The 24139-nt window shown below is 43.4% G+C and overlaps 3 protein-coding genes across 3 annotated transcripts; 1 reads left to right on the top strand and 2 right to left on the bottom strand.

Moving 5' to 3' along the window:
* Positions 1-793: 793 nt before the first annotated feature.
* ftsj3 (FtsJ RNA 2'-O-methyltransferase 3) lies at positions 794-7065 on the bottom strand. The gene is made up of 21 exons (XM_070960745.1): positions 6882-7065; positions 6617-6722; positions 6393-6439; positions 6172-6251; positions 5891-5990; positions 5409-5603; positions 5205-5320; positions 4913-5017; positions 4569-4669; positions 4363-4449; positions 4123-4281; positions 3894-4029; positions 3548-3738; positions 3329-3446; positions 3128-3209; positions 2805-3000; positions 2577-2671; positions 2221-2323; positions 1876-2059; positions 1609-1703; positions 794-1468 (listed from the first exon to the last, which is right to left on the bottom strand). Exons 1-21 carry the CDS (start codon positions 6946-6948, stop codon positions 1213-1215), a joined length of 2619 nt encoding a protein of 872 aa, XP_070816846.1. The 5' UTR covers positions 6949-7065; the 3' UTR covers positions 794-1212.
* Positions 7066-7779: 714 nt separating this feature from the next.
* plaat1 (phospholipase A and acyltransferase 1) lies at positions 7780-11105 on the bottom strand. The gene is made up of 5 exons (XM_070961559.1): positions 10989-11105; positions 10047-10096; positions 9338-9476; positions 8487-8755; positions 7780-7881 (listed from the first exon to the last, which is right to left on the bottom strand). Exons 2-5 carry the CDS (start codon positions 10071-10073, stop codon positions 7780-7782), a joined length of 537 nt encoding a protein of 178 aa, XP_070817660.1. The 5' UTR covers positions 10074-10096; positions 10989-11105.
* A 1520-nt stretch (positions 11106-12625) lies between these two features.
* Positions 12626-23893, top strand: mfn1b (mitofusin 1b). Its single transcript, XM_070960883.1, has 18 exons — positions 12626-12795; positions 13251-13408; positions 13516-13651; positions 14513-14675; positions 15781-15905; positions 16112-16220; positions 17008-17115; positions 17323-17476; positions 17655-17722; positions 19572-19693; positions 19892-20018; positions 20303-20407; positions 20553-20655; positions 21563-21789; positions 21883-22062; positions 22197-22393; positions 22688-22822; positions 23502-23893. The coding sequence occupies exons 2-18, from the start codon at positions 13261-13263 to the stop codon at positions 23569-23571; spliced, it is 2277 nt and encodes a 758-aa protein (XP_070816984.1). The 5' UTR covers positions 12626-12795; positions 13251-13260; the 3' UTR covers positions 23572-23893.
* The last annotated feature ends 246 nt before the right edge of the window (positions 23894-24139 follow it).

Genomic DNA, 24139 nt, shown 5'->3' with positions numbered 1-24139 from the left:
GTCTGGACTTTGAAGGTGGGCAGCCCCAAACAACGCAACCGCTTTCGAACTGCGTAACATACGTACGTCGCTAAGGCTCATAGGAAATGTAGTTTTTAGAGAAAGCGTCGCACAGCAGCAGCAGCCAACTCTGCAACCGACCTCATAATGATGAAGAATACAAGTGTGACTACAAAATTAAAGGAACACAAAGTTAAATACTCAGTGACAAGAAAAGTCCTGCATTCAAAATATTACTGTGATAAAAGTGAAGCGGTATTATAAATTAAATAAAATGTAATTAAAAGTATCAAAGTAGTTGAATCTAATCAGTAAATTTTTTATTTTTTTTTATTGTTGGTGATTCACTGCAGCATAACCAGCATTTTAATGTTGTATCAGCTCGGTGTGATTTTAAAATTGTATTTATATAAGGGTTGTTGGATCAATGCATCATTTTTTTTATAAGATCCTATGTTGCGCATGTAAAATCTTAATCTGCAAAGTAGCTACTAACTAGAGTTGTCAAATAAATAAATACGAGAGTAACGAAGAGCAGACAATGGAAACACTCAAGAACAAATGATTAAAATTGTACTTAATTAAATATACTAATACATTAAATAAATATACATGCCACCACGTGTGTTATTTGTGCATAAGACTTTTTTTTGCCTGAATTTACTTTTAACTGACAATCACTACCAGCACAAAGTATGAAGAATCTTCTGTCAGGAAACTGAGGCTGTGAAAAACAAATCTACTTTTCTTTAAATCACAGGAAAAACTGAATTAACACTTCACCAACTTCTTTAAACAAAACATTTATTGCAAAGATGTATATATATTTACAATATCAATACCAACATTTCTGAGGAACACATTTATTGTTATGTTTAACTTGATTTACTGTGACTCACAGTTCAGCTGTTTGGTGAAACTGCGCCGTTCAAAGAGCTTCAAGGCAAATGATCGACATCTTCAGAAAGATGTGCGCAGAACACCTGCTTTTAAAAACCTACAGCACGTATCTCAAGTGTCCATGAGTTTAAGGAACCCCAGCAGAGGCCATCGATGTGAAAGTTCATTTTGGCGTCTGTACATGATACAGGAGCCCAAAGTGTGGCAAGAGCTTTAGGTCATAAAGCTCCATAAATCCTCACCTGCAACATGAGACCAGGCCATGTTTGACAGTGATCCAGGCAGGACTGTGAGAGCGCTACCACTTCAAATTCATCTTCCTTTTCCCCCCTTAGCACTCTTCATCCCTCCTTTACCAGCCCTCGACTTTCCTCCTTTTCCTTTGCCCCCTTTAGTGCGTTGTTCTTTCCTCTGCATTCCCCGCATGTCTTTCTTCATGCGACTGTCCACCACTTTGAAAGCTCCCTTGACGCCAGGGGGCCGCCTCACCTTCTTGCCAGCCCCCTTTTTGCTCACAACGTATGTTATTTCTCTCTTCTCCTTCCCCAGGCCTGCTTTCTTGTAGATACTGACAGAAGGGGGAAAAAACAAGTCAAAATGATTGAAACTATATTATTGCTTAAATTCGCTAGTTTGAAGTACTGCATTTAGATTCATGGGAGTCATAATTTGAGGTGTGGGTTCACTGCTACAGGCGTGACGTCATACCTCTTCAGCTGAGCCATCTTCTCCCTCTCGGAGATGTCCACTGTGTTGACAACTGCCTCTGCTTTCTTCTTGGCCTGCTCCATCTTCTTCAGCATCTAGAAAAGCCACCGAGGAACAAAAAGTAAGATCTACAGAAACGCTTTGACCGTCGCCTGACTTTCAGGTTTATTGTCTTAAAATAGGATCAAACAGCTGTATGATCCACTTTCAGGTCTGATCATCTTTTGGCATCTTCAGTGGCATCATTTGACTTTTCCCTGAGCTTACCCTCCTCTTCTTCCTGGCCTTGGCCTCAGCAACTCGTTTGATGGGTCGAGCATTGATCTCCTTCCACTTTTGATTGTACTCCTCCACCATCTCCTTGGTCACTGGCACCGGCTTCTTGCGGTGTTTCCGTTCATCATCCAGGAACCACTCCGGTACCTCCCATGGCTCGTCGGAGCTAGCAAACCTGCAGGGGCATAACATCAGCTTGTTGTGCAGGTACATGATGTGTAATACATCAACACTGTGTATGTGGTGATAAATATTTTAGAAGACTAGAGACGATTTGAACCAGCTGCAAAGTGGACACACACACTCAAACACACACACACACACACACACACACACCTATGAAAGGAGCTGTCCACCAGGTCCCTGGCTCTCTTCTTAGACATAGCGATCTGACAGCCGAGGGCGAGGCCTTCTGCATCTAGGATCCTGGCTTTCTTACCTGAGGAGGACAGAACCCACAAACATCCGCAAATTACAAAAAAACATGAAGCTGACATACTTTTACAGGCTGGTTTACATGCACGGAGGAGTTTATTATCATCTTGGTTTTGAGGTATAAATTCGCAGACATAAGTTTAATTCTCCAGCTGTTAGAAAAGCATTTCATATGCCTGGTTTCTCTTTTGTTGTATGTTCAGCAGTTTACAAAGTTTAGGATGACCCGCTGAAATACAAATGTTTCTCAGACTCACTGGTGCTTTCTACGGGAACAACCTGGAAGTCATCGTCATCAGCCACTCCTGACATCCCACCAGCCCCCTTGGCCTGCTTCATCCTGGTAATCTCCCTGGAAAAAGCAGCAAAATACTGATGAATATTTGCTTAATTAATAATATGAATGAAATTGGATCCATTGTATCGTATTTTGACTTTAAAAACAAAACAAACAGCATAGACGTCCACAGAAAACAAGGTTTTACTTCTCATCATCGCTGCTGTCATCTGAGTCACTGTCACTCTCATCTGCAGCTTCCTGTGAAGGTCCCGCCTCTTCTTCCTCTGGTGCAGCAGCCATCTCCATCTCCATCTCCTTCTCCTTCTCCTTCTCCTCCTCCTCCTCCTCCTCCTCCTCCTCCTCCTCCTCCTCCTTTTCAGCCTTCCTCTTTTTCCCTTTCTCTGTAAAAGACCCAACATTTTGTCAGTCCCATATTTAAGAGAGCTACCATCCTTTTAAAAGTGATGCTTCATAATCATCTTATCATTTTTGATCAACAAAGGAGAACAAAACACGGGAGGCTGTTACCAGTTTGTTTGTTCTGAAGCCACTCAGTCTGTCTGAGCTCGCTCTCTGCGTCTCCCTCCAGGTCAATCTCAGAGAAGATGCCCTAGAGAGCAACGGGATGCTCAAAGGTCAGAGGTCGCACAGAAATCAACACATCTGCAGGTGTAAGCCATGAGGGAGGATGAGCAATGATGGGAATGAAGAGGGGCGACCGATCATTACCTTGCTGAACCACAGGTCGGTCTCTCGTTCTTTCTTCTCATCTTTTCCCTCTAGTTCCACCAGCAAGCCACTTTCCTGTCCTTCATCCTCCTCCTCCTCTTCTACAGTGAACTTTACTCTGGAAAAGACAGGCATGAACAATCAAAAGCCAGATAAGACAGTATTTCCAACAGGCTTGAAAAGCATTGGCTTTAAACACAGGGATGAACAGCAACTTACTTCTTTGGTGCTTTCTTCTCCAGCTCTTTCTGTCTCTGCTCCACCTCTTCCATGTCCTCGTCATCTAAATCAGATGCCAGGGACATTTTATCCGCCTCGTCATCCTCGTCCTCAGAGAGGTGGAGGTCGTCCTCTCCTTCGGCCAGGGTTTCTGCTTCCTGCATGTCCCCCTTGGATATATCAGCCAGTGCCTGATGGAGAGAGGTGAACACAAAAGGGACATCAAATTAGCGTTGATAGAAGGTTCTGCTGACAAGATCTGCAGCACGACTGCAAAATGATCGCAGCTCACAAACAGAGCCCAGTGGGAGGTTGGCGCGTGCGTGCGTGTATGTGTGGTCGTCACCTTTTGTTTTTTAATGGTGCTGAGGGAAAACATGGACGTGTCACTGGTATCTGCGATGGAGACCCCAGGCAAGTCCATCTTCAGCTCCACCCTCTCCCTCTGCTTCCTCCGCTCCTTCAGCAGCTTCCTCTTCTTCCTGATGAAGCACAACAGTTACACAAATTCTGTTTTCTTCAGTACACTCAAGTTAAAAGGTCATATTTATCAAAAGAGTAATCCTGTGTCGCACCGTTTGAGCTCTGCCACCTCCTCGGCTTTCAGCTCTGCCAGCTTCTTGTCCATTTCCGCCTCCTCATCCTCCTCGTCCTCGTCCTCCTCTTCGTCCTCCCCCTCTTTCTTCTTGTCCTCTTCTTCCTCTGAATTACCGTCTTCTTCATCAGAACTTAAGCTAAAAACAAAGAGGATTTATTAATCCGCCATCTGGTGAAGACGTAAGTATATTAAAGTGGCTTGTTGTAAAAGAGTTTACTTGATCTCCTGGTCGAGCTGTTTGGCCTCCATCCTCAGTTTTTTGGCTTTATATCTCCTCAGCTTGGACCTCCAGCTAAGCAGCAGTCTGCAGATGTGAGGATGGAGGAAAGAAGAAGACACACACATGCATGCTTAAGTCATTAATACTGTATATCATTATTATTATTATTATTACTGTTATTTCTAGAAAAAAAGAAGACTTACCGGAGCTCCTTGCGGCCCAAGACTTTGATGTCGCGACAGCACTCCTTTATCTCAGCACTGGTGGCTGGGTGAGATTCCAGCTCCTCGTCGTCGATGGTGATCTGAATGACAGAGTGAGAATGGCAATAAGGCAAAGTTTTACTTAGCTTGATATTTGTACGTTGTACTGAGGACTGTACTGTCAAATAATCAGGAGGTCCAGGATAATCCACCAAAAATCTTATTTAAACTTCCCTCAACATTTTTCTCCCACAGTTGCAAGTTACTTTAAACAGGCTTTTCTGTGAAATGGCAGAAAATGTGCAGACTTCCAGCCATCCATCGGTCTTTGCCAGAGATCTCACCTCACTGGCTTTGCCCAGGAAGTCTACGGGATTGTCAGCTTTCAGAAAGGTTGTCACTGTGAAGCTGTGGTAGAGTGTCAGATCACCATCTGTGTATCCCTCCGCCTGGAACAGAGGAGCAGATGCCCGGTCAGTGATGTTTGCAGCCATTTTAATAATCTATAAACTAATCATGTGTGAACAGCTACTCAGAGAACTACAGGAAATTCAGGGAAAGCCAACTCTGGTGTTCTTATTGTAACAGATCTCTTAAACACTGCTGATCTAGTATTCCATCACAGAGTGTACATGCCTTTGGTTTCTTCACAGGAATCAGCTCCCTCACAGTCTTGGCCTGCACCTCCACCTCTTTGAACGCATACTTAGGATCAAAGAATTTACTGTCGATTTTATCTGGGGCAACAAAACCTGGCGAGGAAAAAAAACAATTTGGTTCAAACATAATCTGCAGAAGTGACTAAGACACAAGCAACTGTAGTCTGAAGCTGCCACTGACCCTGGCAGATGACAAAGATCTCGGCGGACTCGTTCCTTGATGCCTGCGGCTTGGTGGCCTGCACCTTCTTGAAGAACTGCTGGAAGATCCAGAGCAGTGGCTGGTAGTCTTTGGAGCGGAAGACCTTGGTGACGAAGGTGCCACCTTTGGTCAGAAAATCACAGGCCAACTTCAGGGCCATGAGGGTCAAGTGAGCTGCGGGTGAAGCAGGGAGCAAAGTGAGATTTTGGGATATTCTTACAGGGATGTGACAGGACACAAACACACCAGACGAAATAACGATAACATTTAATTTTCCTTCTTTACTACATGTTAACTACAATGTTTTTTATGTATTAATATTTATGGACATGTGGAAGCTATTAATAAACATGACTTCCTGTACCAAAGAGCGAAACTGTACCATGCCGTCTGAGCGTATGTATTTACCTTAACAGTCTAAAACTCTTAAGTCTTGAAACTCCTGCCTGAGTGGCACTTACCTTGTGAGAAGGCATCATGTTGCCAATTGGCTCCCACATTCGGGGCTCCATCATTTAGAACAACATCAACCTTCCAAGTCTGCAGCTCCTTTCGCAAAGCCTGAACATGGGACAGACAGTATCTCACTTAACAAAACCATGTTGAGAACTACCTCATAGGCCGTCACTTTAGAGAAATTACAAATTGATTCTTCTGTGTCTATCGGTGCATGCAGCACTGCAGTCAGGACGCCAAAGTCTGTTTTCCTTCATTGATGTGAACTCAGCAGCTGCTGCCTCACCTGTCTGCATTTCTCTGTGGTGATGTCTTCTTGCAGCGCCACCACGTTGGGGATGGGCTTGATGGGCACCAGGTCGACACCTGATGTGAGGAAACACTTTTTATTAAAATTAGAAGGAGCCATTTCCAGACAATCCAAAAAGACTAATCAAAACAACTGAATTCAAAGCAAAGGCAGAAAAACTTAGGATCAGATAATCATACAGATGACATAACACTCACCAATGATGAGACTCGAAACGGGCATAAACTTGGACGCCACCTGCAACCTGCGAGGAGATTTTGAGAGTTTGAATGGATCGACTGAACACATAATACAGAAGTATGCCATGGACCAAATTAATTTGATCTTGTGTCTATTAATTTCAGTTTGGGCAGCCCTGCGTTCACTCTCCGACATACTCTATAATAATTAGCATTTGATGGGTGAATGACAGGCAGCTCACCATCCACCAGGAGCAGCACACAGGTCGATCAGCGCTCTGGCTTTCTGTAGAAACTGAAATTTACGGTTGAGCTGGATGAGTTTGAAGGAGGAACGAGATCGATAACCTGAAAAAGACAAGATGATACGAGTCAGTTGACACTCTAAAATCCGGACCCTGCACGCGTTTTTTGGTGTTAGCGAGTTAGCTAACAATTCTGCTAATGCTAACCTCTACCTCAATTCATACTGCCTCAAACGTATGTTTTCCAGGAGTGGTACGCTACCTGTTTCTTTGGCCAGGTGGTAGAATTTATCTTTTCTGGTCTTTCCGACTTTGAGTTTCTTCCCCATATTTGTCGCAGCGCTTTTACACTTTACTCGAGCACAGAAATGTCACACTCTTTCGGAACTAAATGCACTTCTACGTCCATGAAAACAACACGTGTGGTTCTCCCGACGCAGATATTCTGCGTCATTCAGCCAGTATTTCTTCTTCTGCTGATTCATTTCCGGTGCTTGCGGGACGTTTCCGCCACCTGCTGTCTGTATCACAGAATGCAGCCCATGGAAACACCTTGCAGCCGTGATAACAGTCGGTGGTAAGCGGTCTCTTTGTGCATTTGTTTCAGAGTTGTTACTCAGTACAGCCGTGAGATACCGGTTCCTCATTTGAGTAATTTAGTTATTACATGTTTTCCACTTTAACCCCCAAACGTTTTGGAGGTTAATCTACTTTTAAGTCAAGGAAAATTTTACTGCTAATGCTACTTTTCTGATTATGTGTCACAAAAATGCTGAGCCATAATTTTATCCCAGTAAGATTGTGATATGATTTATTGCTGTAGTTTTAATTAAGTAGCAGTCGTAGCAATTAAATAGTAATTAGGTAGTAGCACTACCCTGCTGATAGAGCTAAGTGATGCATGATGATGAATTTAAGGGCTGGTTCATCAATATTACAAAAAAATATAGGCCTAGGCCTACTTTCTCCTACCCAGTGGTATCAGGCCATGCAAATATTTTAGATTTTTATTTGTGCAGGTTTTCAGATATATATCTGTGACAACATCCCAATACAATAAAAGACTCGTTTACATTTTCATTAATACTTTATTCATTCTTTTTTTCATCACAGCCGCATGAATGTTGGGAGACAACACCCTTCAGTGAAGAACACAGCTGTCAGAAGGGCCTGTTTCTGGATCGCGTGTTGATCAGCCCCAGGACAGAGAAGGCACTGGCTGCTGCCGTCACCAAACTGATGGCCCCAATGGCCCGTGTAGCCTGTGGAGACGAGAGAGAGAAGAGGAGGTGGACGGAGGGAAAGAACAGGAGAGGTCAGAACAAACATTAAAGAGACAATGCATTAGTGTCTATTTCAAACAGTTATATATATCAAAAGTTGTATGAGAGAAGACACAAATCAACACTTGCATCTATTAAAGCACAAATATAACATAAAAATGGACAGCAAAGATTTTTTGAAAGGTTTATATGGATGTTTTGATCATTTTTGGAAGCTAAAAACTGGTCACTAAACCATTGTGATCTTCATTAATTCATCCATCCCACAGCTGTTATTCTCTGTGAACAAAGAGTACAACATAGGCCACTTTTCAAGGCTGTGGAAGTGGGTGTTTGATAGTCAAAACATAGATTTTGGGTGCAGTAACCCCCAGACTGTAGCCATAACTCCACACCAGTGCCTAAATCCAACCAGCCAAGACACTTTGTCAGAGACTCTGTCAAAGAATTTCTCCTTTAAATGTCCTCTTCTGTTACAGTAGAGACACTCAGGATTCATTATCCACTTTGGTATGTTGAGAGAAAAGTTATTGCTTTCACCCGATGACACACGAGACAGAAACAGAACGATCAGAGTGAGAGACCTGCTCGGACACCCCCTCCCCGTAGCGCAGAAGGGTCACAAAGTGCTCGCAGTTGCTCCCCAGCAGGTCGTAGGACACCTCCTGGCCAATGAGGACTTGCGCTCGCTGGATGATCTCACAGACGGGTAGGGGTGTGTGGTTGTGGTCATACTTGTTGTTGACGCGGTACGAGTCACTTCCCACCACCTCCTTCAGCAGCTGCATGCGCACCACGGCCTTCCGGCTGAAGACGGACTTCACACTGGACATGGCGGCTGCCGGGCTCTCATCTGGAGAGGAAGAGGAGAGCCTCGGTGTGATGACATCAACAAGGCTTTCTTCAGTGGGGTGTTTCCCAGAAGTGAAGTATTTAGATGCTTTACATAAGCGAAAGTACCAATACAACAATGTAGAAATACTTCATTCATAATCCTGCCTTTCATCTAAAAGAATATTATTAGCATGTTTTGTTTACTGATAGTAGAGATACAGGCAGGAAATGCAGGGAGATGGGGAGGGGACAACAAAGGTACCTAGTCGGAGCTTTAGTGAATGTGCTTAGTTACTTTTCATCACTGTCCAATCATAGCCGTGTTTAAAGGGGTGTTTTTCTGAGGTGGGGATGTGGCTGTATGTGTCTTCATGCAGGCTGCAGGAGAATAAAGCTGCATGTCTCAGTAAAATGTGGCCTTTAGTGCCTTGATAGGGCTGGATGAGAGCGGCAAGTTTAATATTCATTGAGTTTCATGTGTAATTATTAATTCGGGCCAGTCAGCGTGTTTCAACATGCAGACTCATTAAATGCATCATCCAGTCAAAGCGTGTCAGAATCAACCTGTCTGAGAAACCTTTTTTTTTTTCCCACTACTGACCAACAGGAGTTAAGTTGATGATGTAACCATCTCCCAGGTAGAGAGCCCAGTGCTGATAGGCCGGTCTGAAGATCTCAATGAGGTCACCAGGCTGGGGGTCAGCACATGGGTCAGGAAGGTCAGGGTCATTAGAGGCCATCTGCAAACACACACATACACACACACACACACACACACACACACACACACACACACACACACACACACACACACACACACACAGATGCAGACAGTGCATATAATAAGCATTTTGCACATTCATTGCTTTCATGAAAGGCATGCACATCTTGACATGGTCTTTATGTGTCAATCATAAAAAGACATTTTGGTTGTAGAATAAGGATGTTTATTTAGAAGATGGAATTGATTTAGAAGATGGAATTTCCCAAATTGGCATTTGGGAAATATTAAAAGCTGCAGTCTTTAAAAATTCACATGATTTCATACTGTAGTAAAGAAACATCTGATTCAGTATGACGAGCCTTGAAAACTTAAATAAATGAATAAATTCTAATTTTACTTTTCCATCAAGCCTTTTTTTAAACCAGCTACACCTGCTGATAACTGTAATAAGACTTTGAAATGACCACTGACTCACACGTTTCCCTGTATCGAGGGCAGCAGGGTCGTTCGTGCTCCATCGTCACATCTCCACAAAATGCACACTGTATAATTTCAGGTCATGCTAACAGCCTTTCAGTCAACTTACAGTAGAGTTTTGTTGTTGTTTATCCATCCCACATCATGCTTCCACAAATTCTAAAAAGAGAAGAAAGAAGAGATAGAAGAAACAAACAACAAAGCTACCTTCAAGCCGCTGACCGGTCTCTGAATGTGAATCTGAAAACTGAGACTTCATTTTTCTGACTTACTTTGTGCCAAGACAAGAGTCGAAACCAAATTCCCAGAGAGAGAGAGAATGCTAGATAGGGTGGTACAATGTAAAGGGTGCCCATACATACACACACAGACAATACACACCAGCTCACACACATACAATACACACACAAGCCCTTGTGTCACCTGTGCTGCCACAATAGCAGCGACACAATAGGGAAGCTGACAGAAACATAGTTGGAGCCCAGGTTATTTCACACAGAAATAATCACCCATGAAAATATGTGAGTTGTGTTTAAAAATCTAAGTTTTTACAATGAATTGTCTGAGATATAATCCAAACGATTAAGATTTGAGCATTTTATGTTAACGCCACTGAGACGAGAGCTCTGTTTGGATCAAAGCTACGCGTGGATGGGATGAAATCTATATCTGCCCAGGAGAGCAATGAGTACATCCATCATTAATTTATGATGCTGAAGCCACGCTGGAAAAAGAAAGCTCCAAAACTCCATCAGCACAGATGAGATGACACTATCATGAACACATACTCTGATATGACTCCATAAGGACATTATGTCATTATTCTGTCATACATTATGTAGTCATGCTCTACAGACACCTACTTTTTCTGTATATACAACACAATCTGGAGGAATACTGGACAAAATGTAAAAATGAAGTGCCATAGACATCTTTTAAGTTGTAAGTAAAGTTGTATATCATGGGGATTTTAAAGAGGCCAGATGAAGAATTCATGTCAGAGGCTCAAATAGTCAACAAAGAGTCACATGCACACAGGAGCGATACTTACTCAAACACCAGCAGCTTTTTCTTCCTCACCATTTTAATTCTCCATCATAAATCCGCACATAACCATAAAGAAAAAGTCCAGCGAGAAGAGAGAAACAGAACAAGATCGATTCCAAGTTTCTGAGACGACAAAAGCTTCAAAGCAAATATCCCAAAGGCAAACCAGTCGCAGGAGGTCCTGGTGGACGTATTTCAGTGTCTGCTGCTCTGACTGATGACAGTTTGCCACTGTCGCTGAGGTCACACACACACACACCACACACACACACAGTTTCCTCTCTGCTATTGTCCCATTCACAGGCTGCTCTTCTCAATAAGAGTTATTGTCGGCTTGCGAAGGCAACACATACATGACTGATTTCATCTGAGTGCTGTCTGATTGGAGAGGCGGCATCAGTGTAGCAGCTCAGGTGCACCTTATGTTCCCTAATGTAACCCTATTGTGTCCTCAAAATTTAACAGATGAATGTAATTCTTTCTCATGAGCTCTAGAGAGAGTAAGCAAATAAATCTCTTATCTAGATAGATAGATAGATAGATAGATAGATAGATAGATAGATAGATAGATAGATAGATAGATAGATAGATAGATAGATAGATAGATAGAAAGAATGCTAACTGTCCATGTGATAGACTGTAGTCCCCTGCATTCCTGCACAGGACAAACAGGTCTAGATAATGGATAAAGAAGTGGACAATACTAAAGTATGGTTGGGCCAGTGTACCAGTGTAGTGATATCATGTTGATACTGGCCTGAAATATCAGATACCAAGCTTCAGGAACTGTTAACCCATACAAGATTTTACCGGAGGTTTCTTAAACTTTTCTAAGTGGCCAAAAAAAAAAAAAAAAAAAAGACAGAAAGAAAAGGTTGATAGGTAATATTTTTTCCTGTCTATTCTTATTTTTCTATCATGCATAATTATTTTCTACAATCTTTTTATATTCTGTCACCTCTGACCTTATTTTGTGAATAATCAAATATGCCCTTGCTGTTGCTGACTGGACTTGAGTGTCACCTACAGTAAAGGAAATCTCTGGGGTTGGATTCATTCTTTGCTCGTTGATTGGCTGCTGCACGCCAACCTTTTCGTCACTTACTCCGCCCTCTGTTAAAGCGTCGGTAAAATTAACGACAGCAAAACTGAACGGAACAGGAAGTTAGATACTTTAAGTTTCAAAATAAAATAAAACCTGCACATTTTTGTTTCTGTAAAAAAACTGTTGTGTTTTGTTCTTTTATGTTTCTTGTTTGTGTTATTGTTTCTTCTCATTTCAAACTGTTTGAGTAATTATTTACAGGTTCTTTGTATCCCATTTAGAATCTAGGTAAAAACTGCTGTATTTTTCTTTTTCTCAATAATCTGAAGACTAATGACAACTAAGCCTTTGAAATCTGACTTCAGTTGAATATGATGATGAAACTTGACGCTGTAAAATCAAAACCATAAGCAAGAGTGAATCAGATGAGTTTCAGAGATATCAACCACAGCTATTTAAAACATATCCAAGTCAGCAGGAACTTCACTAAAGTATTACGCAACCACATTCAAATTACTTGTACTAGTGGCACAATGTCAAACGCATTCAGTCAGGTCAACAGAACTTTTAGTTTGAAATGTGTCCCGGAAGCCGTTCTCCTATTGCAGCTAATTTGACAGTCCTGCCATTCCAGGAGGATACAAACAGAAGGTTAGCCGGACTGACAGCAAATAATCTTACAGCGAGGAAAGATTGTCTCTACTGTTGCCGCGGATCAGTGCTGTTTGTGTTATGAAAAGAGGACACCGGCTGTCTTAGGACTGTGGTAAGGAAATAACACCGCTAGTTAGCTGTGCTAATGCTAGTTTACCGCCGCGTGCCGCTTGGAACTAGCTAACATAGCTTAATCTGTTAGCCTGCTTAGCAGCCTGCATGCATTCGCTCATTTAACATGACGTTTTCAAATATTAGTCATAACTAGTTGGAAACAGCCAAATACGAGTATGTGTCGTTATCTATACAGAGATTGTCTGTTACTCTAATGTGTTGTGCGTCGGAGTTACACGTTGCCACTGCTAACTTCTGTGTCTTCATTAGGAGTCGAGTTCCATAACTTAGCTAACGTAACGTTACATCACTTACGTGCCTGCTGTGTATTAGTTGGTTAACCTGCCTAACAAGTAACTTTAGCTTGATGTAAACAGTATGATGGTATGGCCGTATCATGCATGTCCACTGACGTAACAGTGTTTGCCCGTTTTGACCCCTCTCCGTGCTCAGACTGGACACCATGGCTGCAGCCCCTCCACTCACACGGTCAGACTCAGCTCGAGGGGAGTTCTCCCCTCTGAAGCACTTTGTTGTAGCCAAGAAGAAGATAAGCGATGTGTTTGAACAACTTCTGAACTATGTGAAAGAGACTTCTGAGTTTGTAGAAGGTGAGGTGTTTTGGTTTGATCTGTTTATCATTTGTCAGCTCTAGTAGATTTTTTAGTTTATACATTAACATCATGTTTATCATCTGTTGTCTGTGTGTGTTGGACAGAAACCTGTGGGAATAAAGCTTTGGAGAACATTGCGACTCGGGATCAGAAGCTGGAGATTCAGGCGTATGCTGACAAACTTGCTGTCATTAAGGAGGTTCTGGCACGCAGACACATGAAAGTGGCCTTTTTTGGCAGGTAAACACATCATACAAACACCTGAATCTTGCACTCTGCTGTAAAGAATAATGCTTAAACACTTCTCTGATGTGATTGTCAAAAGTATATTTTTTTCCGTAAGAGCAGTCTTATGGAGCTAAACTGGTCCTTCCACAGATTATTCAGATGACAGTTTTGCTTTCGCTTTTATTTTCTTTTAATTTGACTGCTAAACTTGAAGTGACATCGTTCAGTCACTGCATTGTTTATCTATTGTTAAAACCCATTCAATCCATGTTTGAGTCAGACGGAGAAAAACTGAGACACTTCCTATGCTTGATCCAGCTGTGAGTTAGTTTCACTGCGGTTTCTTGAACCTCTTTACATTCACTACATCATCAGCTCAGGCTGATACTTTCAGGGCTGATCCAGATGTGATTTTATTTCCATTCAAAGCTGCTCTAGAGGTTTTTGAATGAAGCTTTGAATGTTGTCTGTCGTCACATTTTATGATGTCATCACCCTGTCGTCTCTTTAATACAGGCGGTGCCTTCCTTTGTATGCGCCAAGCAGGAGAGCAGACAGTTTTTGACTGCGGTGAATTGTTTTTTTTTTTAAAGGCTAAACGCCAACAAAGATGGGCTGAAGCAGAATATTTCCTTTGGTAAAAACGTTGTGAATTTTATCTTTTTTTTAATACATTTGACTTTTGGACTCTACAACGCTCTGGAGTCAAATTCCACAAATAGTGTAACATTAATATTAGTGTTGCCTAATGTTTATATGCAACTGTGCAGAAATACCGGGTTCAAACAGAATGGAAAGACATGCCAAAACAAAAACGTATGAGCAAATCATTTGGTTCCACATTCAGCTAAAGGCTGTTTTGTTTATTTTTAGGACCAGCAATGGCAAAAGCACAGTGGTCAATGCCATGCTGAGGGACCGCGTGCTGCCCAGCGGGATTGGCCACACAACTAACTGCTTCCTGAGTGTGGAGGGCACTGATGAGGACAAGGCTTACCTCAAGACAGAGGGCTCTGATGAGGAGAAGAGCATCAAGGTAAATGTTGTTTTAAAAACCATTTTGCATGCAATGTTTGGTTAGCACTGTTTGATTTTGATGAGCACTGGTCTGTCTCACATTCATGCATTTGATACCTGGGATCAGCTACTTCTGCTAGAGTAATTGACCAGAATCTGGCCATATTCACTTATCAGACCATCTGCTGCCTTCAGTCAGTTGTCAGCCAATTGCGGTGATAATGAATGTTGGGATATCGAAGAAGTGATGTTGCATTTCCTCACAGTCCTCTGTCAACTGACTGGTGTTAGCCCGAATCAGAATTGCAGGATGATGAGATTTTCTTTGTTGTTGTTGTTGTTGTTGTTACGGTTGAGCATACAAGCTGATAAGGTTTACTCTTCACCCTGATGCCAAAGTCAAGCTCATATGTTTGTAGTGATTCTTCTTCAGGCAGCATGTAGCAGTTTTACCATTAGTTTGTTTTTCTAAATCAAATGCATTCATGAGATGCCTGTTTAAAGTTTGTAGTGTAGATATACAAAGAGTAATGACCAGGAAGTCAAAAAGAAAGACAATACAAGATAAGAAATGTGTATATACGTGAATGATAATGAATTCTGTTTCCATCTGGCTGTTCGATCGTGTTTATTTCCCAAAACTAAACCAAACAAATGCTCCCGGACCCCACAGCCATGTCAACAGACACAGGTATGCAGGATATTCAAGGTGGTGTCAGGTGTCTGAAATGAACACCTGACGTGGGAGACTTCACTCTCTCCACACTTTAACTCACTGAACTGAATGAAGTTCACGTGGGTTCAACAAAATAAAAAAGTGTCTGTCTGCTGTGTTTTTACACGGTTCTGTCTGGAGTTTCAGAAGTTAATGAAGATTAATAGATGGTAACGTTAAGACATGGTCAGTTGATCGTTTAGAGATCCTGGTAGTGTAATAAATTTTTTTGCTCAGATCTCCTGGGCTCAACTACACGTAACCTGAGATTAAAAAAGTCACATTTCTTACAATCAAAGGAAAAATCCTGTTACAATCTAGCTGTAGTTAATGATTACTTTATTGGAAGTTCATAGTGTTTACCTTCATCACCAACCATAACGTCAGTCTGTTTACGCCTCCTCCGCAGACTGTAAACCAGCTGGCTCACGCACTCCACATGGATGAGAGTCTGGACGCCGGCTGTCTCGTCCGTGTGTTTTGGCCCAAGACCAAGTGTGCTCTGCTTCGAGATGACCTGGTGCTTGTAGACAGGTAACAGGATCCATTAAGCACACCTGGACCATCTGGACAAGCTTGTAAATATCAATCTGACCGTTTCTAGGACGTGAAACAGTGTGATTTTACACAGATAAGACCAATAATGTGCAGAAGAGAAATCAAACTGAAGGGGACATATTGCTTCACATATTTTTGTAGTGTCATCAGTTTGACCTCTTGACCTCTCTTCTGCTCTGAAGCCCAGGGACAGATGTCACATCACAGCTGGACAGCTGGATTGACAAGTTTTGCCTGGATGCTGATGTCTTTGTGCTGGTGGCCAACTCTGAATCCACACTGATGAACACGGTAATGAGAATCTGTGTGCTGCTGTGAGGGTACAGGGAACGTGCAAACAGTCACAGCATTATAATGATGTAATATTCTGCCTCTGAGCTTCGTGAAGCTCACGTTTGGCTTGTAACCTGTGGAATTTGCATCATGTGCTGGTTGTTAGCTTTGGCCATTGTTATCAGTCTGCATCAGGGATTAACTGTAAATGATGAGAATACATCCGCACTTTCAGTGTATTTCACAATACTAATCAAAGTAAGGGTTGAGGTAAGTCAGCCACCTATGTGTGTGAAAGGGGTCAGTGTGGATGTGTCCTACACTGAGCTGATTACAGAGAGGAGAATGTGGCTGCCTGTGTTTATGTCCAGCCACAGCGGCCCCACTCTTGTCCCTCTCAGCTCCGGCATTCATGCAATGTGTAGCTGGACACAGTCAATCACAGAGCTCCTTACCCCGGCAGCAGCTCTTAAAGGGAAAGCAAACACACATTCCACGCTGGGCTATTCAGTGGAAACGAACTCAGGCCTTATGTAAATAATGTAAGATTATCAAGTAGCAAAAAAATGCATCACGTACCAGAGCCTGAAGTCTGGCCGGTTGTGCAAACCATGAACTTTTTTTTATCCACGCTGCAACGCCACGGTCACCATCTTGGTGAAACGAGCACATGCAAGCACAAATTAAAGTCTGTGTTCCTGCAGAGAGCCAGACAGTGGACGTACAGTACATGCATCCAGTGTAAGTAAATGAACAAACTTAAACATCACTCTTACCCATCTCTCTGCATCCTTCCACCATGTAGGAAAAGCACTTTTTCCACAAAGTGAACGAGCGTTTGTCGAAGCCAAACATCTTCATCCTCAACAACCGCTGGGATGCCTCAGCGAACGAACCAGAATACATGGAGGATGTGAGTCAACCCTCGTAACCGCTGATTGTTTTGATGTCATCGTTTTTAACCTTTTTTGCCGAATTGATTAAACAAAATCAGACACGTGAAGGTAAAATGGTCCGATTGGATAGATACCATGAAGGTTAAGTGTCCATAATATTTTTTTAAATATGAAATCACAAAAAAATAGTGCCCCCTAAAGAATCCTGTCACTTTTTCATCCAGGTGAGGAAGCAGCACACAGACCGCTGTGTGAACTTCCTGGTCGAGGAGCTGAAGGTTGTGGACCGCGATCAGGCCCCCAACCGCATTTTCTTCGTTTCCGCCAAAGAGGTGCTCAACTCACGCATGCAGCGAGCGCAGGGCATGCCCGAAACAGGTGAGGCCTCACATTATAGCTGGGGACGCTGTGTTTGTGGAGGATCGAGAAGCAGAGTTCAAAATGTTGAAAATAATCCTAAACTAACAATAAAAGCGAGAGAAAAGAGAGGAAATAAGTCACGGATTTCAGAAAGTGCTTTTCATTTTACACACCGTATTATCGTTTTGCACAACAGGTGGAGCCCTGGCCGAGGGCTTCCAGGAGAGGCTGAAGGAGTTCCAGAGTTTTGAGAGGCGGTTTGAGGTGGGTGGGTGTGTGGTGGTGTATGCATGTGTGAGTGCGTGGTTGGTGTGTGTGTCAGTGTCAGAGTCCTCTCCATATCTTCCAGTGTTTTCATTCCCCCTTCTTAAAGTAAAATCTCTTTCCTGTCTGACTCCAGAGGGACAGATTTCAGTTCAATTATTTTCTCATACACCTGATGAGACGCTGATGTGTCTGCCACCAGAAAGACGTCTCAACAGGTTTTTACCTCTGAGGTGAAATCGTGTCAAATCAAGCCACGGATGCCGATAAAGCTGATAAACAGTGCCGCTGGTTTATCGTAAAGAGCTAAGCAGCGCTGTCTGACTGCTGCTGATTACAGGGAATTGCTATTATGTGAAGTGAGGCTATTTTTCATTCAGTCAGGCCAGGAATTTGCTTTCTTCATTGTTCAAGTTACAGTAACTCCTCAGGTTTGAGATAAGTGCCAGTGTGCATGCTTGAGATTATTGCATGGTGAAAAGAAAAGGATAAAAGGAGAAGCAACCAAAGTCCTCCTGCTAACAGTAAGACTTAACCTGAGCAGTCAACTTCTCAAACCTGACTTAGAGGTTAGGTTTCGCCACCGACCGTGCAGCATGAAGCCGGTGGCCCCGGGACCTTCGAGACCAATCACTGTGCCTTTTCCATCAACTTGCGTCTTCATTGCTGAAGTCTAGATTCACTTAGGCGAGGGCATTGGCTTGTTTTCATTCCATTTTGATTCTGTTCTGTCTCATGATTTCAGACTGTCGACTTCTCCTTCGTTGTGTTTCTCTGTGTTTTGTTGCATCTTGTTGAGATGTTTTGAGTTTCGCTAGCAGGAAGTGAATTGTGTTCATACTGGGAGGAAAGTGTCTTAAAATTAATACAATCCTAAAGAGCAAGTGCAGTTTAATACTACGCACCTCAAGAGGAACTGGTGTGTCTGCTTCTAGTATAGCTAGACAAGCTCCTGTTGTGTTAGTAAAGAAGTCAGGTCAGTACTTGGCCTTTTCCCATAATGTCGTGGTTTCACAATGGTTTCACAATGCTCACAGCGCAATTACTTTCACACAACAGCAGGTCACAGTAAAGGTGATGAGTTGTCGGTGTGCTGTCTGTCGCCTCTTCGTCTGAACAGCTCACTCTGGCTGCTCCTTCTGTCCCCTTGCTGCCTGTCAAACATCAAAACCAATCCGCTGCAAAAAAAAAAATGCTGAAATTGCATTTTTGATTAATTATAGCGGTTGGCGCTCTTGTCTTTCCTGCCACTGTTTCACAATTAGAGTTTCCCCAGTTGAAAGCTTTTAATTTGAAAGAGTTCAATAGCAAAAGCTTTTATACAGTACGCCGCCAGGAAAGTGAACAGTAATCACTGAGCTTGATGCGATGGCGCTGAAGCACAGCAATGGCGGACTCCTCCACAAACAATGAAGACTACTTTATAGAGAGATGATTACCGGATGCAAATACTGTACATTGAATTAACTAATCATAGTCGAGGAGTTTGAGAGTACATAACGCAGCATTTGAGGAATCGATCCCAAAATGACACAATATTCCTGCTTTATGGTGTTTTTATTTTCTCCCACTTGCTTTTCTTGGTTGTATGCACTCGATATGTTTTTATAATTTTGCTGAGGCCTCACCAACACATTACTGCGACTTTCCAATAAGTGGGCTGTGGGGCGCGAGGTACACACACTGCTGCTGTCACTCTCACGCCTGTGTTTCCCTTTCCCCTCCTAAGTTAAAGCAGCAGGTGTGTATCTTGTCCTCTGTTGGTCCCCGGTAGCGTGCACGTTCATGCACCCTATCCAGCAGTCGCCCAGATATCTGTCACAGTAACTGGTGTGTTATGGCCTCGCAGGAGTGTATCTCGCAGTCAGCAGTGAAAACAAAGTTTGAGCAGCACACTATCAGGGCCAAGCAGATCACAGAGAAAGTCAAGAGCATCATGGACGCCATCAACATCGAGGCGGCGGAGAAGAGGTGAGTGTCTCGCTCCCAAAGTCACATACTGTCAAAGTGATGTCGCTTAGTTTTGTCAGTGCCATGAAGGGCTCATAGAGGTAATCTGTGAAGCCTCTGAGAAAATAACGTATCTTCACGCGATTCTTACCACTGTCATTGTTCAGCTGCTCGTTTGCATTATTTGACTTATTTCCTGTTGGTGTGGTGGGGCTTTAGAGTGGCGGCTCTGGAGGACAGAGAGTATCAGATGGACCGGCTGGAGTTTGTCAAGAATCAGCTCAACTTGCTGATTAATGACATAAAGAAGAAGATCAAGGCCATCAGTGAGGACGTGGCCTGTAAGGTAATGTAGACGACTGCTGGTGGAAGCACCATTCACTATTCTTTACACTTTCTTTTCTTCTTCTACTCTTTCTTCACTTTCTCTTTCTTTCTTTGCTTCTTTTGTGAAGCAATTTAATATTGAAGACTGTGAAAACAGCGAATCTTCTCTTACAAATACCTCTGATACTACAGCTGTGTGCAGTGTTTAATCAAAGTTAATACTAAGATTGGTTAGAAACCAAGAACAGAAGTGGTCGTACAGGTGCTGTAGCTGGCTGGTGACTCTGGTTGTGTTTCATCCAGGTATCCACCGCCATGGGGGAGGAGATCTGCCGTCTCCACGTCATCGTCGAAGAGTTCCACGCTGACTTCCATCCATCACCACACGTCCTCAAGATCTACAAGTCTGTAAGTAGAGGCACAGATTAATTCTTTGAGGCGTTTCAGGGATTACAAAGCAGCTGTGCCATTTTACGGCCCTCAAACAAGTGCTCCTAAACCTTTTTTATTGACCGCTTTCTCTGTGACCTCTGACCCCTGTTGCTGCCGGCAGGAGCTGCTGGCTCACGTGGAAGAGGGGATGGGCAAGAACCTGGCCTACCGCTGCTCCGACGCCGTCCACGCTTCCGTCCAGTCCTCTCAGGGATACATGATAGGTACTGAAAGCGCAGACATCATGTTTGTTGCCTCAGGAATTGCCACAAACAAACCTGTTCAGTGAATGCTTTGGCCTCAGTTGCTTACAATCTGCACCATGACTGCTAGATGCCACTCAATCCTGCACACTGGCCCTTTAGTAAAGCGGACATACTTACAATAAAAGGAAAAAAAAAAAGTAGATGAAAGAATAATGAAGATTGAAAGCTAAAATGAATAGTTGGTTGTCTAAAATTCTAATTTGCTTAAAAGGCCAAGGAAGACATATTTTCACAGAAAATGACCTCAGCCCTCACTTCCAGGCCGCCATTGTGTTTTCACTGAGACGCTCATCTGAAGAGCGTCGCTAAACTTAGTCAGATCCCGTTGGGCACTTGGGCGCCGGTCTGCAGCACCCAGCGCTCTGCTATATTTACCCCCTCGCTGAATACCATCATCCCGTGCCCCATTATGCTGCAAATGCGTCACTGTGTCAAGCACGCATGCAAGCTGTGCTCAGTGACAGTGATGTTGGAGAGGTGTTAGTGTGTCTGATGAAAAGGACTCAGGGGAAAATACAATAATTGACACCACGATTTCATAACGGCACCCGAGGAGAGCAGGAATATTCAAATCAAACGGAACCAAAAGTAAAAGATCATCATCATAATTTGCACATTTTCTGAATATGCAAATGAGGCATTATGTAATTAAATATGTGCTTTTTGCATAAGTGCCTACAACAAAAATCTGAGCTCAAATAATCTGTTGAATGTGTATTTTGGACTTTTTCTTTCCAAAAACAATGATTTCGGTGTCTTGCCTGAAAGCGTTAAGCATACTTTCCCCTGTGCGTCAGTGCGTCTCATCCCTCTTTGTGTCTCTCCCTCTTGTAACTCTCAGTCTTCATGTTTTCTCACTCTCCAGAGAGCATGCTCCCTCTGCTTCCCTCTGCGGTTCAGAGCCAAGTCAACATGCTGGTGCCCAGCAGGAAGTTTGACCTGAGCTACGACCTAAACTGCGCCACGCTTTGCAGTGACTTCCAGGAGAAAATCGACTTTCAGTTTTCATTGGGCTGGACGGCGTTAGTCCACCGATACCTGGGATCTGTCAACGCACAGAGAGCGCTCAAACTGATGGACCAGAACTTCCAGGTACAGGCGTCAACGTCATTGATTCATATTGTGATATTTAATGTCAATAATAACAATAGCATTCACGAAAACTTGTGTCCTGATGTGACTCAGGCCTCTCGACCAGCGCTGCCCGTGGCCCAGACGCCCTCCTCAGGACCCCCCTCTGTGATCGCCCCGCCCAACAACGAGACAGCCCTCATGACCCAGGAGGACCTGATGGTGGCCATGGCAACAAACGTAGCATCCCTCACCTCCCGCACTTCAATGAGCATCGTCATCGTTGGAGGAGTGGTACGTTGTTATCCAGAATTGTTCTTGCTGTCAGCGTCCAGGATGAACGTTTGTTGACTTAGTGTCTTCCTACCTACTTCAGTGGTTTAAGCCAATTTTAACGTTTTATGACGTGGGCACTGTTATTTTTTAAGGTGTACCGAGCAGTTGGCTGGAGGCTGATCGCCCTGTCAGCCTCGCTGTACGGCTTGCTGTACCTGTACGAAAGACTCACATGGACCACGAAGGCGCAGGAGCGTTGTCTGAAGCGGCAGTTTGTGGATTACGCTTCGGAGAAGCTGCAGCTCATCGTCAGCTTTACGAGCGCAAACTGCAGCCAACAGGTCCAACAGTAAGTCCTGATGCGGTGTCATCTCAGTCAGAGCAGCGCATGAAAGGATTTCTGTTTTAAGAATTTCATTTAAGATGATTTCATGTTGAAAGTATAGCAATTTTCACTACAGCAAGGCCAGTAAAGTAACTGATTCACCACCACTATATGTGAATTGATGCTATATTGTATCGTACTGTTCCTGTGTGAGCCCCACCCCGCCCCGCCCTCCTCTGCGCCCCACCCAGCCGTCCCCTCAGCAGCAGGGCTAAATGAATAAGCGCTGACACTGAGCTGTGTCCTCTGTGTTGCCAGGGAGATGGCTACGACCTTCGCTCGGCTCTGTCAGCAGGTGGACCAGACGCAGAAAGAGCTTGAGGCTGAAATCCGCCGACTGACAGCCAAGATAGATCAGCTGGAGAGGGTCCAGAGCCAGTCCAAGAGCCTGCGGTCAGTCCGCCGTCTTCTTTCATTGGGGACAGCATGAAGGGTAGAGAAGTCGGGGAGAGAGTAGATGAGTGTTTGGGGATTTGGGGAAATGAATAGCCTAAGACGATGTGAATGATACTACAGGAACAGCAAAAATGTCAAGAGCTTAAACCATCAAATTCCACATCCATACTTGGTCACATTTGCCAGACCTGCAAAAGAATTTTCTGCTTTTTTTTTTTTTTTTCAGCTCAAGCTTGCAGACCTCCAACAGATTCAGAGTTTAAGAAGCAAAATTCATTGATTTTCAAACATATCCCTTCACAAATAACTGTCATGGGATAATGTGTGTTCAAAATCACACCTGTGATCAGGTGATCACAGGCTGAGCAGCTCTTTAAGTTTACTGAGTTTCCTTCATATAAGAAGAAGAGTGATCAGAGACCAATGAGTGTTTATTGCTCCTGCTCTCTCTGAGCATGTGAACACACAGCTTCCTTTTTATTAGTCACTGAGCAAATTATGAGCGTAGAGCTTAAAACAGTGTCTGAACACAGGAATTTTTGGCAGGCCTGGGAAGTCTGAACATAGTTTTTTATTTCCTGGTCTTGAAAGCTTCTTATCCTGCATGTTCAGCCCTGGGGAAAAAAAAAAAAAAAAAAAAAGCATCATCATCAGCATGTGTTTGTTTCCTCTGCAGACATAAAGCCACTGAGCTGGAGAAACAGTTGGAGGCGTTCACAAACCAGTACCTGCAGCCACAGCAGTGACCTGTGCCCCCACCCCCCCATAGCTCCCCACTGTTTGGTTCTCGTGGAGCCGATCATTCCTCAGCCGGGTGCCGCCTCAGCGAGCCCGGCCCTCATCAACTAGACTACACCACAGTTCCTGTGTGGACGGCAGGCCTGAAGAGACAAATGGATTTAGTCTATCAACAGAAAAGAAATCAAGAAATATTGTGATAGTCAATGAAATGTCATTTATCAGGCAGAAACCTCTGCAGCCTCTGAGATGGGAAGATTTGGTCCTTTTTGTGTCACTTTTAATATAATTTTGTAGATTAATTGATTACTCAAAAAGGAAAAAAACAAAGATTAATCAATGATGAAATAAGATTTGTAGTTTCACTCTTTGTGGAGCGTGAAGGCTCGGACACGACAGTATTTTCCTCTCCTCCTCAGCCACTCAGGTGCTTGAGAAAGTGCAGTGACACTGTAAAACAAAACTGCCTGTAAAACACAAATGGACTCACGACGTGCAAAGACGCTCCACGAGGTGGCGCTGTACTCTCGGTCGGCATGAAGGCTTCCGGTCGGGTGCTATATTTTGACACTAACG

The sequence above is a fragment of the Chaetodon trifascialis genome, chromosome 4 (genome assembly GCF_039877785.1).
Source record: "Chaetodon trifascialis isolate fChaTrf1 chromosome 4, fChaTrf1.hap1, whole genome shotgun sequence".
In the NCBI taxonomy this organism is placed as follows: Eukaryota; Metazoa; Chordata; class Actinopteri; order Chaetodontiformes; family Chaetodontidae; genus Chaetodon; species Chaetodon trifascialis.
Note: the sequence above shows the minus strand (reverse complement) of the source record. Positions and strands in the feature narration are given on the sequence as shown.

Bases quoted from the DNA above. Each gene is read 5' to 3' on its own strand.
- ftsj3 (XM_070960745.1), bottom strand. From the start codon at position 6,948: ATGGGGAAGAAACTCAAAGTCGGAAAGACCAGAAAAGATAAATTCTAC. The intron at 5,321-5,408 runs GTCAGTGGCAGC...TTTCCTCGCCAG, and splicing joins GATCTTTGTCATCTGCCAGG to GTTTTGTTGCCCCAGATAAA. The intron at 1,704-1,875 runs GTAAGCTCAGGG...TGGCTTTTCTAG, and splicing joins AGGCCAGGAAGAAGAGGAGG to ATGCTGAAGAAGATGGAGCA.
- plaat1 (XM_070961559.1), bottom strand. From the start codon at position 10,073: ATGGATAAACAACAACAAAACTCTACT. The intron at 9,477-10,046 runs GTAAGTTGACTG...GTGTGTTTGCAG, and splicing joins AACAACAACAAAACTCTACT to ATGGCCTCTAATGACCCTGA. The intron at 7,882-8,486 runs GTCTCTCACTCT...TCGTCTCCACAG, and splicing joins GGGAGGGGGTGTCCGAGCAG to GCTACACGGGCCATTGGGGC.
- mfn1b (XM_070960883.1), top strand. From the start codon at position 13,261: ATGGCTGCAGCCCCTCCACTCACACGGTCAGACTCAGCTCGAGGGGAG. The intron at 20,656-21,562 runs GTACTGAAAGCG...CTCACTCTCCAG, and splicing joins CTCTCAGGGATACATGATAG to AGAGCATGCTCCCTCTGCTT. The intron at 21,790-21,882 runs GTACAGGCGTCA...GATGTGACTCAG, and splicing joins TGATGGACCAGAACTTCCAG to GCCTCTCGACCAGCGCTGCC.